The 17,713-nt window shown below is 42.1% G+C and overlaps 1 protein-coding gene across 2 annotated transcripts; it reads right to left on the reverse strand.

The window, feature by feature from the left end:
* Positions 1-3,376: 3,376 nt before the first annotated feature.
* On the reverse strand, positions 3,377-6,672 carry LOC136494042 (ubiquitin carboxyl-terminal hydrolase 3-like). Of its 2 annotated transcripts, XM_066490178.1 has the most exons (10): positions 6,531-6,672; positions 6,310-6,441; positions 5,783-5,827; positions 5,515-5,626; positions 5,348-5,406; positions 5,171-5,245; positions 4,686-4,734; positions 4,431-4,507; positions 4,146-4,258; positions 3,377-3,771 (listed from the first exon to the last, which is right to left on the reverse strand). In XM_066490178.1, the coding sequence occupies exons 1-9, from the start codon at positions 6,621-6,623 to the stop codon at positions 4,169-4,171; spliced, it is 732 nt and encodes a 243-aa protein (XP_066346275.1). In that variant the 5' UTR covers positions 6,624-6,672; the 3' UTR covers positions 3,377-3,771; positions 4,146-4,168. The 2 variants fall into 2 exon arrangements, with proteins under 2 accessions (XP_066346275.1, XP_066346276.1); XM_066490179.1 differs by lacking the exons at positions 3,377-3,771; positions 4,146-4,258; positions 4,431-4,507; positions 4,686-4,734 and adding an exon at positions 4,790-4,884.
* Between the last annotated feature and the right edge of the window lie 11,041 nt (positions 6,673-17,713).

Below are 17,713 nucleotides of genomic sequence, written 5' to 3' on the forward strand. Positions count from 1 at the left end.
CTGCCAAACGACCCCTTAGGCTACGGAAATCTTAATATTGCTCGTTAATCCTCATGAGACACGTTAAGAAAAAATAAATAATAAGAATTCTCACAATAATCTTATCGACTTCAATTTGGTGACTCTAATCATCATCACTAATAACAAAGTTGAATATATTTCCTAAATAATTATCCAGCTTTGCCATTATGTGAATTACATAAACTAGCCTCATAAATTTGCTTCTAAATTACTCACATCTGTCCATATAAAAGATAATTTAAAAAACCTCATAAATCTGTATTTAAATTACACACATCTGCCATTGTAAAAGATAATTTGAAATATCCCATACATTTGCATCTAAATCACCTAATTTTCTTATTATGAAAAGATAATCTTAAATCCAAAGTCAAAACAAGCCCTAAATTAGTGACTAAGGAATGTAATCTTGACGTAAGTTAGTAAAGCTCCCGTTCGGAACCAAGCCAATGCAACGAGTGGAATAACTGAACTAATTACGACCGGAAAAAAAGCACAACATACCAAGGTCTTATGCCTAGCTAAACCTAAAAGACTAGCCTAATGGGTGAGGGCTGCCCGCCTTACATGTTGTGCTCATCCACCATCAATTACCGATGTGGGACTAAACCTAACAATCTCTCCCATCACACATCGGACCCAACTCTTCACATCACACAACTCCGTGTGACCTCCGGAAGACGTTATCCAGGCCCCGAGTCCAAAGCTCCATATCACACACAACTCGCCCCGAGTCCAACGCAACCCGTGTGACCTCCGTGCCCCGAGTCCAACGCAACCCGTGTGACCTCCGGAACGTTAACGGACTCTCCTGTCACCATATGACCCTTGAGATTTTCTAGGTTTTTTCGACCATGGGATCTGATACCACTTGTTAGAGTGCGCAGCGAAATCCGACCTAGCTCGTTATACCCACGAGCCAGCGTCCCTCGGGCTCAGGTCCACCGGAGCCCACAACGTAGCAAGGTTTTGTGCCTAACTCAACCCAAAAGACTAGCCTAATAGGTGAGGACTGTCCCCGCCTTATATGTTGCGTTCCTCCACCATCAATTACCGATGTGGGACTAAACCTAACACTAACGAGGAGGGGCAAAGAAACCTAGCTCCTATCTATCCACACCCCTTTTCCATCAGCCATGAGCCCATGACAACAGAAAACCTCGTGGTCTTTGATTTCAGGGTTTCCATCACAGATAATGTAATTTATATCCAAGTGTGTCGGACAGTTGCAGTGGTCTTTGATTTCAGGGTTTTGATCACAGATAATGTAATTTATAACCAAGTGTCTCGGGCAGTCGCAGGCATGAATCTGCCGCGGAGATGAATGGAGGCAGGAGGGGCTCACCGGCTTGGTCCACGGCGCCTGTCGCCGGTAGCCTCCAAAATAGCCCTTTTCTGAGAGTAACCCACCTCGGCGACGACACGCTGGTGAACTACCAGAGCATGGGACGCTACTTGTGTTTGTTTTTCTCATGATAACTTCAAGTGGGAGTTGTTTTATATATCTGCTATAAACAGCGTGGCGAACCAGAAACTATACTGTATGGAGGATGAGAACAAAGCCATTGGCTAAAAGAAACAAGAAATAAGAAAAAAGTTGGTGTACAGAGCATTTCGCTGTACTATTGGATAGCAGATTACTAGCTGTTTCTATTACTAAAAAACAGTGAGTATAGAAGTCCAGTGGCACCTTGGTACATTTAGGCCCTGTTTGTTTCACAGGAAAAACGTAGAAAAAACAGAGAAATGCACTTCCTATAGTTTTTTTACTGTAGCAGCATTTGGAATACGGGAACGAGCACCAAAGTTTCCTCCGGAACGACGAAGAAGCTTGCACTTTTGGAGGAACGAAAGAATCCACTCTCAGCTAATGGAAATTTTCCTACAGCGCTAGGCCGTGTGTGGCTGCGTGCCCGAACACTAATCGAGTTGTCATTCAGAGCTACAGTTCTTCATATGCTACTTGTGGGGCTCCCTTCCATGCTTTATTTGATATGTACGTACCAGATTTGTAAAAAGGAAAAATATTTACTATTAATTTTAATTTAAAGCATTGAGTTTCCAGCTAAATCTAAAATTCCTATATCAGTTATGTTACTGTGTTCCAAACACCTGTTCCTATAAAAATTCCTATGTTTTTCAATCATCTATTTTACACCTTCGTTCCTTTCCTATTCCTCTGTTTTCTCTCATTCCTGTATTTTTTGTTCCTTTGTTCCAAACAGGCCCTTAAAAGGGCGGAATAGCTGTTTTGCTCCCTAAATTATTGCTCAATGCTCAGTTTCATCTCTGAACTTTCAAAATGACCATTTTAGTCCTCAGAGTATATTTTTAGGCTGAATTTCATCCTAGAACGGTAAAGATGATCGTTTCAGTACTCAAACTTTGCATATTATTGGACTCAATTTCGTCCTAGTAGAACTATAAAGATGGTCGTTTCGGTCCGTTTCAGTCCTCAACTTTACATATTGGGCTCAATTTAATCCATAAACTATCAAAAGTATATATACATATCCTACTAACTCATTTTTGTGAGAGCAATTATAGTTACTTCGAACGCTATTTATTCCTTAAGAAACATGGACTTATTGAAACAATAATAGATCTATTTTTTTATTAGCTACTTCTAGAGTTAGGTTCAACTAATAACCATTTGTGTATAAAATAATATCTTTTTTCCATAGGCTAAAAATAAGTCATATTTAAGAATATTTAGATCTATATTTATATTCATATTAGAATATGAATATAAATGTTGAAAGTGTGCTATCTGATTCCGTAGTTAGGGCGACGCTAGGGACAATAGTACCTAACGATGACTATCCATCTCAAATCGCACATGGTGCTGAACAAAGGATGAAGTTGAGCCAAAATGCATTTTGATAATTCATGGATGAAATTGTGCCTAAAATATAATGTTTTCTTTTTCGATAGACAAAATTGGATCAAAAATAAAAGTTTAAAGACCGAAATACACTTTTGATACTTTATGGATGAAATTGAACCGAAAATGCAAAGTTTGTGGACTGAAACGATCATCCTCATAGTTTTGGGATGAAATTGAGCCTAAAAGTAGAGTTTGGGGACTAAAACGGCCGTTTTAAAAGTTAAGGAATGAAAGTCTCAAGAAATAGTTCATGGACCAAAATGGCTATTCTGCCTTTTAAAAGTTGCAACTGTTTTTTAGATAAAGGAATTTTTATTCTGGCCTGTTCCATGTACTCATCAACCATTAAAACTGTAGCTGTATGACTGTAATATCAGTAGTACTATGTCTCTTACGCCAAGAGAGTCCTTCAAATAAGATATTTGTGCCATCTAGCTCTTATGCATGTGAATCAAATTTGGATGTATTTACCATTACGCCTCAGAATCGAACTGATCTCTTTTACGTGTCAATGAATGTGGTTACTTCCAGTATTCTCCGGCAAACCAACATATTTGATTGACACTAGTCGAGATCAGTTTGGGCTGTTATTTGCCAAAAGACTACATTAAGGAATAAGCTCCTCACTAAAAGGAATTATGAAGGCATGCAAACCACAATTCCAAGCTGATATGGCCAAATCTATTGTCCAAGAGCTAAAACATCAAAAGCGTTTTGGGACATTTTTGAATCCTAGAACATCAGGACGGAGGGAGTTTTAGTTAGGTAACAAGCATGCACGTAAGGAGGACGTTGCATTGGCTCCCACTAAAAGAAATGAGAACTACTGGAGGCTGAGGCGTCAGCTGTGTCTGAACTTGTACCTGTAGGGCAGAACCAGAGTAAGGATGGGCGTTGGTCAGGCTTGATAAGCAAATCTGAGACAAGTTTTCAGATGCTTTGCGAAGACTAAAAATGAATGTAGTCAAGTACTCAACTAGATCTAATAGCTACACATCAGGAAAAAATAATTAAACGAACAGATAATTGAAAACAGTTTGCATTCACTTAACTTATGATTAGACTGAATGTTGCTGCTAACAAGGAAAAATGGTTGGGTGTCATTTGAAATTGTACCTTTAAGAGGGTGCATGGAGAATGGGGAGTATAAAACAGTATCGAAGCTACAGTCCAAACATGCATGCATCCGTTTAAACCCCTTCCCTTGAACCCTTGCTTTTTGCATTCCATCGCTTACCGGCTTAAGGAATAGCAGCAGCATTATTTTTCTTTCCTTGACAGCACCATAAGATTGAAGTTGATTGAGTTGGGGATATTGCACATGATGGCCTTAATGATAGGAACAACATCCTGGTGCAATAAAATGGTCATTGTAGGCTATATTATAACGGAAAATTCTAATAAGCATCAGCCATTTCCTTTGAGCTTTACTGTCAGCAGTTTCAGCAACCAGTTTAAGGAAATGGAAAAGGATGTGGAAAACAAGAAGAAAAAAAGGAACCACTTCATAACCTTGCAGTACCTGCAGTAAACTTATAGAAGAACAGGATCTGTGCTTTATAGGTCCATCCTTCATCCCATCAAGCTCATAAAGTGTTCCTACAACCCGACTTAGCTCCTTATTGATGTGTAAATACATGAAAAACATATAACGAGCCGTTTTGGGCTATATAATATATATTCAGGTGGGGATGAATCCCCCCCGGTGACATTCAAAAAAAAGATGAAAATCAGAGAAATGGATGGTGAAAAGCCGCTGTCAAAGACTTCGCCTTACCATTGACAGACACAAAACAAATATAGTGCTCTTCTACAAGATCACTGAGCTGCCAAACAAAGGCAAGTCTTGTGGTTAGATATAATTGACAAAATGATGAGAAAATAAATCACAGAAAAAATTTTGGCTATTTTTTTTTCTTATTTTCAGTTTGGGACAGCTCAGGTTGAAACACACTGATGAATTTCATGTGTATGACCTGTAACAAAATTATTTATCTATTTTCAGCTGAAGAAAACAATAAACATAACAATGCTTCATCTATCTAAATAAAGTAGAATCACAAGTTTAAGCTTCACGATTATTTTTCTGTCAATGCACACAGCCAGTTCAGCTCAGAACTTGAAACTATGCTAACTTGAGTAAAAATAAGTATAGTGGAACATCATTAACTGTATTTAGTGCATAGCCCTACATTCGACAGTTCTTATTCTTTGATGTTTTCCAGATTGAATTCCGGTTCACATATGCAAAGAAACCAGTACCTCTGTGACACCAGCATTGGCAGCCAGTGAGTGAGCCCTTGCCATGGCATCATCCTTCTCCAGACACACAGCACGCTGGAAAACATGGCATGAGGCAAACCATATAAGGGAAAAAACTGCAAGACTGATCAAGGTATCCTGGTAATGAGCATGCATTTTGAGAAAACAAACAAGAACCTCATATGGGTCCATGCCAGAAGTTGATTTGAAGAACAAGTCCAAGCATGAATTCTCCACTACAAAAGACCAGATAGGTTAATTCAATTCAGGAACAAGGAGAGAGTAAGAAATATTACAATCATCTTACAGAATTCTGTGTGCTGCATATAATTGTTTCAGGTTACCTAAATTGACTTCTGAAGATACATTTCCAACAGCATGGAGTAGAGCAACAGTTCCACAAGCATTTCCCAATGATTCAATCTGTTTTATAAAGTAAACCTGGTCCTGTGTTTCCTGTGTTACACAAGGCAGCATGAAACACCATGCACAATAAAGGGATATGAACAACTCGATATAAAACTATCAGGGATTTTTATGATGGAGAAATCAACTGTAAACCATACGTGAGGAATGAAAAAAATGGCATCTACAAGGAACACAATTGTTCACCTTTTCTCCAGAAAATAAGAGTTGTTCTGAAGGGTAACTTGCATCCTGCAGTGGAACAAGAGCGCACCTCAGTAAAAAACTGAAACTCCCTTACTAAGCTCATAAATATGAAAACAACTTTTATATGTGCATTCCACATTAAAAGAGCCACACTCGTATATTTGGATGAGTTGGGTTACATATGCAACATATATTTTTTTTAAAGACATATGCAACATAATAAAAATTGTTTAGGCACTCATTGTTCATTACTCAACACTACCAGCAGTCACTACTGTCTCCTCGTCTGGGGTTTACACACTTATACAGCACAATCAAATGTGAGGCTTGGTGAAACTGCACTCCAACAGGTGTAGCCTCACCTTTGCTTGTCCTGCAATTATAGTTTCCTCTAAGCAATTATTTATACTCGTGAATGGCTACAGGATTGGGGGACTAATCTCCTCCAAAATCGAGCTACTGGAGCTTGTTCAATTTGGCAATGTACTTGCTCCCCTGATTCGGGAAAACAGAAAGGGCAAACGCACCTGTGGTGGATCGGGGAAACAGAGAACAACGGCGAGAACAGGCTGCGGAACCATATCCAACGCGTCGGCGTCCAGTCCGTACACATCATGGAACTCCACGTCGTCGTCCGGGACGCCTAACGACCACATGAACTGCGCCCGCGCGCCGACGCCGCGGAGAGGTCAGAGAGGAACGAGCATACCATCGAATTGATGGTCAGAGGAAGGAGAGTGAGGGATACCTGATTGAAAACTTCGGGGGTAGACTCCAACGGCGGCCACCGCTCGCCGGCTGAGGCCGGAGCTGACGCGGAGGGGGCCGACGGCAGCGCCATGGAAGTTGGGCGTGGTGGAGGAGTACGTCACGGATCTGGAATGGGCCGAGTGCGTACTGCCATTGTGATCTGGGCTATTTTGGCCCATTTCCACGGGCTTACTTTGTGTTTCCTTTGTGGATCAATTTAACAACTGATCGTTCTCCTTTTAAGTTTTTTTTTTTTTAAAAAACTGAGCTATCTCCCAAAAAAATAAAAAAATCTTGTTGGAGCTCAATCTGATTTTCATGTTGCATTGCTACCGGCCTACGGTAAAAAGCTGAAGCTTCTTTTAGACGCCTTGGAACGGCCCGCTTCAACTTCTTGCGGCTCTACTTATAGTGGAAGCCATGCCAAACAACCTCATCTCACAAACATGATAAAAAAAAGATTATTATTTATTAAATGAACAACATCAGTGTGTCGATTTGTGTTTATATTGTTTATTATATATAGGGAAGTCCCGTATGAATATAGGGAAACCCATCCACACTGATGCGGTGCATTGGTTTCCTTTCTTTATCCCTACTAAAGGTGCAATGGGTAAATCCCCATCGGGTATGGTTACCCCAGACTCATTTCCGCCATAAAAATTTGGTATCATCAGAATACCCATACCTATCATGGGTGGGGAATTTTCCCCAGACCCATACCCGGCCGGGTAAATCATACCCGTCGGGTCACCCGTACCCGTCAACAATTTATTCACGCACATGAAAATCAATAATTCAACAGCAACCACCACTAACCAGAGCACATAAAATTAGACAAATAATAGCATATAATAATATCTTCTGCAAATTAAGATTCCTTTTCATTTAGTTTCTCATCTACATTAGTCATGATTAATGTAGAAGTTACTGATTATAGACATGGTTTCGGAAACTTCCAAGTGGAGTATTGGACTCGTTGACTCCAGAACAAGTGATGCACTACAACACTGAAGAAGAGTGTAGCCATCTTGCAAGTACCCTACCTCCTGTTGAAGCAGCATTGCTTGAATGGGCTATCAATCTCATGGTAGATGTGGTGGAAAATGAAAGCTACAACAAGATGAATGCTGGCAACATTGCTATGGTTTTTGCACCAAATATGACCAAGGTTACTGGCAAGCATATTTGTTTCTCTCTACCTGCATTACTTTTCAGAATCTGTAGTCTAACCACGGAGTATTGATCTCTTTCAGATGGCTGGGTATTTTCACCCATGGGTAAACGGTTACGGGGACTGCTGGAACATACCCATACCCGCGTACCCGATGGGTGAAGGGTTTGGTCCATTTACGTACCCGTAGGTAGTGTGTTTAGTCCATATTTAGACCCTAATGGAGTAAATACCCGTCGGATATCGGGTCGCGGGTCCCCATTGCCATCTTTACTCCCTACATTAGCACTCATGAAGTGTAGAGAGCTTTTATAAGTTCTCTCACTTTCCTATATACACAAATGAATGGATCTTTAAGATTTATTTAGAACTGCTGAGAATTCTCTATTGGGCCCAGCCCAAGCCCAACACATACACACACACCAGGAGTAGCAGTTTGTGGACTTTTGGATCTTATTATAACGGGCCAAGTTTTGATTGAGACTTGGCAGACATTGTCAGGCCGGACCTATGTTTCATTGAACGAATAAAGACAGTGCTCCACTAAAAAAAACATTGGCAGCCCAGACAAATTTAGTCAAGAACTTAAGAAAAATCCATGCAAACGACCACTCGAATTCGCGTCGTAATCCATTGTTGCGAATTGCAATTGCAGCAATTAGTTATATGTTTGATGCGATCATGCATGGCGGCTATGACTTCTTGAGTAACATTTTTAGCTCTACCGACGGCTGCGAATCCACGGCACGACTGTTGCCTGTATCTGTATGTAAATAAAAAAGTAAACATATTAGTAGTATACTACTATATGCACCCTAGATGGCTAGCTAGGACCGGAAGATTGTCACTGCAGACGCAATCCAGTGGATTAATAATTAGAGTAACATAATACATCATGCACTAGCTTACCCTGAGCTTTACTGGTCGGTCTGGTAGAATAAAGAGCGTGCCGATCGATTAGAGCTGGTCAGTTGACTGGTCAGCGCGAGATCATGTGTTTAATTAATATAATAGGAGTATTTCCTCAAAAAGAAATATAACAGGAGTATATGGTTCAACATCAGTGGACATACAATGGACTCCATTACTACTTGGTAAAGGGCTAAGAGTGAGGGCTAAATTTTAACCCATCATTTTTTCATTAGCCCCTCTAAGGTGAGCTAAAAATAACTAAAAGTAGTCCCATGGAGGCAAAAGACGTATATTACTCTCACCTATTCCCTTTGAGTCATGTGCGTGAGTATTAATTAGGGATAAATAGGTCATGATATGATACATGGCTAATCTTTAGCCTCTGGATCAAACAGCCCATGAGCTAAACTTTAACCTTAGGCTAATCTTTAGCCTCGTGGATCCAAACGAGGGCTGTAAGGATATTGCGCCACCGTTTCATCAGCGTGCACTCTTACGAACCGTTCATTCTAGTAGCCGAGTCCAATTTGGCCGTGGAACTAGAGTAATTAAAGTGACAGAGCTATCTGACTAGAATGTGTTTTTTAAATAGTCCACTACTATTAGCTAAGGTCAGGTAGGTCGGTCACAACCTTGCTACGTAGCATTAGGACTATGAGCAGTTCTTAGTCTAGTTAATAGAACTATTTCCTCTCTTTCCAAACAAATAAATTTAATTATTGTTTTTTAAGGAGAGAAATAATTTTAATTTTCGAAAATGAAAGGACTATATACTAATCGCTACCAGCAACTACTCCCTCCGTCTCTAAATAACTGTCACTTTTAGTTTTCATGTTGTAAGTTTGACTAAATTTATAGAAAATACGTCCAACATTTGTATGTCAAAAAAATATTATGAGAATAGATTCAATGATATATCTAATGATATTAATTTTGTACCATAAATATTAATATTTTTTATATATTTAGTCAAAGTTATTTCTTAGAAAACGATAGTTATTTACGGACGGATGGAATAAATTTTAGCATTTTCAAAGGAGTGCTAGCTACCGGTAGGTTAGGTATTTGGTAAGTTGAAACTTGTGGTAGCAAGTGCTAGAATTATTACTAACTAGGAGATCCAAACAGATTCGAGTCTACTAACTAGTTTGTGCTCCAAAGCTAAAAAATCATCGTGTATTTCGTACCTGGAAGCAGACAGCCGTGTCAAACGGACACGGACTAATCATCCTGTGCTTGATTGTATGGCCATGTTCGCTTGGCTTATAAGTTATACTTTTTCAGCTAACGAATAATATTTTTTTTCTTAATAAATTAGTTAACAGTACTTTCAGCCATGGCTTATTAGCTAAATAAACGTGGCAATATGTTGGTTGCTAGATCGGATTTGACTGCTACATAGGCACGCACTCACCGCGTCCTGACGGCGAATCGGCGATCGATTTGAGGGCGACGATGGCTTTTGAGAAGGCAACACCTCACCTGACCTGATCTTTGGAGCGTGTCCTGCGTTCTTGTAGAATAAAGAGCGTGCCGATCGATTAGAGCTGGTCAGTTGACTAGTCAGCACGAGATCATGTGTTTAATTAATATAATAGGAGTATTTCCTAAAAATATATATATAATAAGAGTATATGGTTCAACATCGGTGGACATACAATGGACTCCATTACTACTTGGTAAATGGCTAAGACTGAGAGCTAAACTTTAACCCATCTTTTTCCGTTAGCCTCTCTAAGGTAAGCTAAAAAGGGTTAAAAGTGGTCCTATGGAGACAAAAGACGCATATTACTCCCACCTATCCCCTTTGAGTCATGTGCATGGGTATTAATTAGGGACAAATAAGTTATGATAAGATGCATGGCTAATGTTTAGCCTCTGGATCCAAACAGCCTATGAGCTAAATTTTAGCCTTCAGCCCATCTTTAGCCTTATGGATCCCAACGAGGGCCGTACGAATATTGCGCCACCGTTTCATCAGCGTGCACTCTTACGAACCGTTCGTTCTAGTAGCCGAGTCCAATTTGGCCGTGGAACTAGAGTAACTATAGTGACTGAGCTATCTAGCTAGAATGTGTTTTTTAAACAGTCCACTACTATTAGCTAAGGTTAGCTAGGTCGGTCACATCGTTGCTACGTAGTGTTGGATCCATTAGGACTACGAGCAGTTCTTAGTCTAGTTAATAGAACTATTTCCTCTCTTTCCAAACAAATAAATTTAATTATTGTTTTTTTAAGGAGAGAAATAATTTTAATTTTTGAAAATGAAAGGACTATATACTAATCGCTACTAGCAACTACCCCCTCCGTCTCTAAATAACAGTCGCTTTTAATTTTCATGTCGTAAGTTTGACTGGATTTATAGAAAATGCGTCCAACATTTATATCTCCAAAAAAATATTATGAGAATAGATTCAACGATCTATCTAATGATATTAATTTTATACTATAAATATTAATATTTTTTATATATTTAGTCAAAGTTATTTCTTAGAAAACGATAGTTATTTACGGACGGATGGAATAAATTTTAGCATTTTCAAAGGAGTGCTAGCTACCGGTAGGTTAGGTATTTGGTAAGTTGAAACTTGTGGTAGCAAGTGCTAGAATTATTACTAACTAGGAGATCCAAACAGATTCGAGTCTACTAACTAGTTTGTGCTCCAAAGCTAAAAATGATCGTGTATTTCGTACCTGGAAGCAGACAGCCGTGCCAAACGGACACGGACTAATCATCCTGTGCTTGATTGTATGTCATGCTCGTTTGGCTTATAAGTCATACTTTTTTAGCTAACAAATAGTATTTTTCTTTCACAACAAATCAGTCAGCGGTACTTTCAACCATGGCTTATCAAGAGGACATATCGATTACTGGAACGGATTTGACTGCTACATAGGCACGCACTCACCGCGTCCTGACGGCGAATCGGCGATCGATTTGAGGGCGAGGATGGCTTTTCAGAAGGCAACACCTCACCTGACCTGATATTTGGAGTGTGTCCTGCGTTCTTGTGTCGCGAGCTTTAACCATGTCGAATCGCACGCACCTGAGACCTGAACCTGAACTGATCCGGGTATGGCGCGGCAAGCAACGATTGCTGATTGATTCGAATTATTAAAATATACGTCAGAAAGCTATCTGCTGTGACGAATGAGCGCGTTATATTATGTTGAGGCAAGCCAACAACGCAAAACATGCTTCGTATACTGGTTGTTGGAGTACTTGACGAGCACGACAATGACGATGACGGCCACGATGATTCAGTGGCCGTTTTTTTCCTTGCACAGTGGTTTCCTAATAAACTGATGAACAGATAGAGGGCATGCAGGAGACCCCAGTCAACTTGACAACATATGCATGCGGTGCAAGATGGCGTCTACTCTCTCCGTAAGGGAAAAAAACACTACAATTCTAGATTTAAATCTAATCAATTTTTTAAGTTTGACTAAGTTTATAAAAATTAGTATTAACATTTATGACTTTAATTCTTGTGGAATATATAGCATTCCAATTAAGAAATAGAGTTTCATTCCGAAAAGCAATGAAAAAAGCTATTGAATTCACTAAAAAGCGGATATAAAGGGAATAAAAATCCAAATTGCGGATCGTCTAGCAGGAAAAGAAATTGCACGTGCCGAATGCATAAAAAAGGGTAGACTACCTGTCGGGTACCATAAAACGGGGTACCCCGAGCGTACACCAAAAGAGTCACTTAAATCCCATCAATAACAAAGCCAGAAGGTAAGCCATGGGTTCACCACCGGCCCCGTCCGAGCCCACCGGCTCTCCGTCTCGCCTTAGGCCTCGCACGGGAGGTCTCGACACCCTGACGAAATCTCCGCCTCGCGCGAGGCCTCGGCAAGGAGCCCAATCTCCGTCTCGCCCGAGGCCCCGTGCGTACAGCCTCGAATGGGACAGCTATTCTCCGTATCGCTCGAGGCTGGCTTGTCAATAACCCGTCGCTCCCGCCTCGACCAGTCTTCCCGACAGCATGTCACGTCCTATTAATGCATCAACCACTCCCGCAATCTCAGCCGGACGACGGCTCGACACCACGGAGTGGCCGACGGGACAAGGAGTCGCATCAACACCATACCGGCTAAGACAAGGCGCGGCGGGGATTACCGGCCACTGTGTTCTGGCGCTGTGCCCACGATCAGCGCCGCCGCTACGCTGTGCCCCGTAACACCCGCCCCGAAGACAACGTGGCATGGGAAGTCTGGCCCGGGTCATCATCGCCCCCGAACCAGCGTACCAGATCGACCGCTCCCTCCGAGCCTCGGCACTCTACGTCAGGGCTTCGGCCATCTCGAGATTCACGTCTGTCGAGACCCCCACCATGGTTCGGCCTCGGCACCAACCGAGCCTCGGCCTCGCGCGCAGTCAACCCACAGCGACCCGCACGCTGACCGCCGCGCCCGCTTCGAGGTAGCCCTGGAGCTCCCATGACACACAGGATCGGATGTGACCAGCACGTCGCCCCAGCGCTTCAAGGACGGACCACTCCGACGACCACGCCGCCACAGGAACAGGCTACAGGGCTCGGACACGCCGCCTCCGTTCGCACGACGCTGTATAGTTAGCACACGTACTACCCTTGTCCTCCCTTCAACTATACAAGGAAAGGACTTGGGCCATTTCTAGAGGAGGGAACACACGGACACACAAAAAACAACACCCTATAACACACATACGCCCCCGCGGCCTGAGAGCAACGTCTCAAGTAGCCCGCATCACTCCACGCCGAGACTTGGGACTACCTCCCTCTCTCACCCAGCTTGTAACCCCCTACTACAAGCACTTCGGTGCAAGGAATACAAGATCGATCTCTCAGACTGGATGTAGGGCACCGATTGCCTGAACCAGTATAAGCCTTGTGTCTCTTTGCATCACCATCCGGGATCGGGAACACGCAGTACAAATTTACTAGTTGGTTGAGGATCCCCCGGTCCAAAACACCGACACTACCCCTCCAAACAATTTGTGCTAAAATTGATTATTGCTGCTATTCAATTAGAACTATAAATTTATTGTATAATATATTGCATGATTAACCTAATTTTGACCAAATAAATTTATGACTAAGAAGCATTTTGAAAGATATATGGAAAAAGGGCCTATATCCGGTATTTTTTTCCAGTTCAATGCACCGGTCTTGGAATTTTGGTCAGTAATTGCTATTAAATTAGGCACACAAAAAACTCAATTTGAAAGATATATGGAAAAAGATCGACCCAAGAAGAAAAGGTTGAATAACATTGAATCGCGACAAGTTTCACATAAAAGGTTGATTCATTAAAAATGTTACTCGAGAAATTGTAAAAGTTGAATTAGAGATAAAACATCATATTGAGGGTGCATTTGGTAATGACAAATGTATTAGATCTTCGGTAGAATGACTAGAAACGCTGCAAAACGCCACAAAGCGAAACATTTCAAAAAAGAATTACTCGGAACCGATTCTCCTTTTTTTACTAGTCCAGAGAAACACCTAAAATCTGGTTTCTCTTGATTCTAGTTCTAGTTTCAAGAATCCAATGAGTGGGCCAAACAGTTCTATGAAGTGATTCCGATTCAATAGACAAATGCTTCTAGAGAGAATCTGGATCTGAAACGTTTCTAAGAGAATCTAGGTACCTACCAAACACATCCTTAAATCAATAGTTTTCCTGTAACTATAATAGTGTTGGATCGGCAAATTCGGTAGGCGCGTGGGAATGAGCACCCTAAAATATACTTCCTAGTGCACTCAAGCATTAAAAAAGTGTAGTAATCAGTCATGTTGAATGAGTACCAGATATAAGGGATTCTAGGAGGGACAAAACAGTTTTACATTAAATAATTGTATACATTTAATAGATATTATATTGTTACTTGTCATTTATCAACCAGTCACTATTAATCATATTGATGATAATATGTCTAATTAGTAAATAAAGTGAGGGTACATGCCATCGTTTTTATGTTTTCTCTTAATATGTCTTAAAATCTCTTGAACACATTATATATATTGACAGAGGGAGTACAATGGGAATGACTTTTTTTTTATATATGAAACTAGAGGAGTTTGCACCCCTACATAAATTTTATTAAAAGAAAAAACAGTTGGAAATACACTGGAATAGTAGCTAAAAAGGAAAGATGTATATGAGTGAAAATTAGCCAAAGCTATAAATATTTTTGTCACTACTTGAGTATAAGTCGTCACTAGTAGAGAAACGACTTTTGATGCACTTTGAAATTTGGCTTTAGTCCCGATATTTTTCACGCCCGGGACTAGAGAAACCTTTAGTCCCGGTTGGTAGCTCCAACCGGGAGTAAAAGTGGGCTACTGCGGCAGGCTTTTGCTGCAGGGGACCTTTAGTCCACCAACCGGGACTAAAGGTTAACTTTTACTCCTGGTTGGTCCCTCCAACCGGGACTCCCGGTTGGTCCCTCCAACTGGGAGTAAAAGTCTACTCCCGGCTAGAGGCTTCGTCCGGAACTAGAAAGGGACCTTTAGTCCCGGTTGTTGTCTCCGACCGGGACTAAAGGTACCCCTTCTTCCTCCCCGCCTCCGATCCAACCAAGCACCGCAGTTTTCGGATCCTTGCGTTTCCGACTCCGATCCAACCCAGCACCGCACCGCGCCGCGCGAGCACGTCGGGCCCCAGTGCGGCAGGCAAGATCCGAGAGCTCTCCTCCCCCGCGCCCCCGCAACCGCATGGCCGCCGCTGGCCGCAGATAGAGAGGCGCATGCGGGGGCGTGCAGATCCAGATCCGGTGGGCGGCGAGGACGAGATCGCCCCCCACCACCATATCGGGCGCCGTGTCGGCGCTCTTCCTGCTGGACATCAAGGGCCGCGTCCTCGTCTGGCGCGACTATCGCGGCGATGTCTTCGCGCTCCAGGCCGAGCGCTTCTTCACCAAGCTCCTCGACAAGGAGGTAAGTGGCCGATCGGCCTTCTCACCTTGCCTGTTGTCTACTCCTGAGATCCATGCGACGCTGGTGCTGACTTCTCGTGGAATGGGTAGGACGACTCGGAAGTGCACTCACCTGTGGTCTACGACGACGCCGGCGTCACGTACATGTTCATCCAGCACAACAATGTCTTCCTCCTCACAGCCGCTCGCCAGAATTGCAACTTTGTCGTTGTGGTAAGCAATTTTCCAAGTACTTCTATTTGATGTGCTATTACTGGGACTTGATAGAATGGGGCGCCCATTTTGTGCTTACAGTATGAGTTGCTTGATGAGATGATGGATTTTGGGTACCCACAATACACAGAGGCGAAGATCTTGAGTGAGTTCATCAAGACAGATGCATACAGGATGGAGGTCACGCAGCCAAAAAACCAAAACGAATCATCAATTGAAAATACCAACCGGGGGAAAAACATTTAGTCCCGGTTGGTAATACCAACCGAGACTAAAGGGCCGGCCCACGTGGCCAGGTCGGGAGGCCTCTTTAGCCTCAGTTGGTATTACCAACCGACCGGGACTAAAGGATGGGCCCTTTAGTCCTGGATTCGTGCTCCCGGTTGGGAAACCGGGACTGAAGGGGTTTCCCAACCGGGAGTACAGCTTGTTTCTATACCAGTGCGTGCGGGGCAAGGGACAGGCAATAATATATATATATATATATATATATATATATATATATATATATATATATATATATATATATATATATTTTCAGGAGAGTTTCATTATCAATTGAAAGGAATCCCTATATTGCTATATGGTTAATTTCAACCTTTCAGCGTCAAGTGAGGGTGACGCATGAATGCAATCCGTTAGTTTTTCAAACAAGGCGGCTGCGACTTTTCTCATGCACAGGCCGGGAAACAGTTATCCTACGACCTAATCAAAATATCCCTCGATCGAGAATGCATACACATGTCAACTCCTTCTGTGTCTTTGGAGTTTGGACCGATGCGGAAGTATACGTGTATGTCTGTACTTCTTGTTCATGCAGCATGCAAGCAGTAATCGAAGACGAGAGAGTGGACCATGAACACATATGATACAATATAATGCACCGGTGGTTGCAGCTTGCCTGTGCAAATCTATATTCTTCTATAGAGGCGAGTGGTTGCAGCTTGCCTGTGCAAGAGAATAGTGGACATTTGATATTTTTTTTCTACAAATTCTAAAACAGTCCCAAGAGCCAGTAGCTAGCATAGGCTCGTCAGTGCGCACTGGAGACTGGAGAGTCGTCGAGTGAATGCGTCGCATCCCGGCTTTTTTGACGACGGAGAAGGGAAGGGAGAACCTTGGCCTTCAAGGTACGAGCACAGGATGATGTTGATTGGAGGAACATGTCATGTCCCAATCCCAATGCAGAGGTTTTTGGTTCAGCTCGAGCTCGGCGAACGCGCCGCGGCACGAACCGAACAAGCCGTTCCTGAACTCCACGCGGCGAGAATCGTCACGGTCGCGGGTTTTGATTGGACGTTCCGCTGTTGGTGCAGTTTTTTTTTATTCTTTTCCTGAAAATGCGTGCCGTCTTTTCAAAAGCCAAAAAAAAAGCACGTGTTTAGTTGACAGAATTTTGGAATTTGGGCTACTGTAGCACTTTCGTTTTTATTTAGCAATTAGTGTTTAATTATAGACCAATTAGACTCAAAACGTTCCTCTCGTGATTTCCAACCAAACTGTGTAATTAGTTTTTTTTTACGTCTACATTTAATGCTCCATGCACGTATCACAAGATTCGATGTGATGGCTACTGTAGCACTTTTTGAGAATTTAGGCTTGGAACTAAGGCCAGTCTCAATGGGGATTTCATAGAGTTTTATGGGCATTAAATATGCTGACATGACACTGTCTTGATCAAGAGAGAGAAGATAAAAGTTTCATGAGAGTAGAGATAGTTTCATGAGAATGAAACTCTTCTGCACTGTTTTCAAAATATGAGTGTGTTGAAAACTGGGAGATAAACCCCCACTGAGGACGCGGCCAAATCGTCTGGAGACCTGTGCAGCTTTTTTGGAATATACGAACTCGCTTCTTCTGTTGCGCCGCGAATCTCCAAACACGGTGATGAGAAGATGATCGTTGATCGATCCGGGCATGGAAGACGTCAGAAAAGTTCGTTCTGACCAATGGACGC

This window comes from Miscanthus floridulus, chromosome 11 (assembly GCF_019320115.1).
Source record: "Miscanthus floridulus cultivar M001 chromosome 11, ASM1932011v1, whole genome shotgun sequence".
Lineage (NCBI taxonomy): Eukaryota > Viridiplantae > Streptophyta > Magnoliopsida > Poales > Poaceae > Miscanthus > Miscanthus floridulus.

Bases quoted from the DNA above. Each gene is read 5' to 3' on its own strand.
- LOC136494042 (XM_066490178.1), bottom strand. From the start codon at position 6,623: ATGGCGCTGCCGTCGGCCCCCTCCGCGTCAGCTCCGGCCTCAGCCGGC. The intron at 5,828-6,309 runs GTGCGTTTGCCC...GTTCCACTGCAG, and splicing joins GTTTCCCCGATCCACCACAG to GATGCAAGTTACCCTTCAGA. The intron at 4,735-5,170 runs GTACTGGTTTCT...TTTGTTTGGCAG, and splicing joins CCAATGCTGGTGTCACAGAG to CTCAGTGATCTTGTAGAAGA.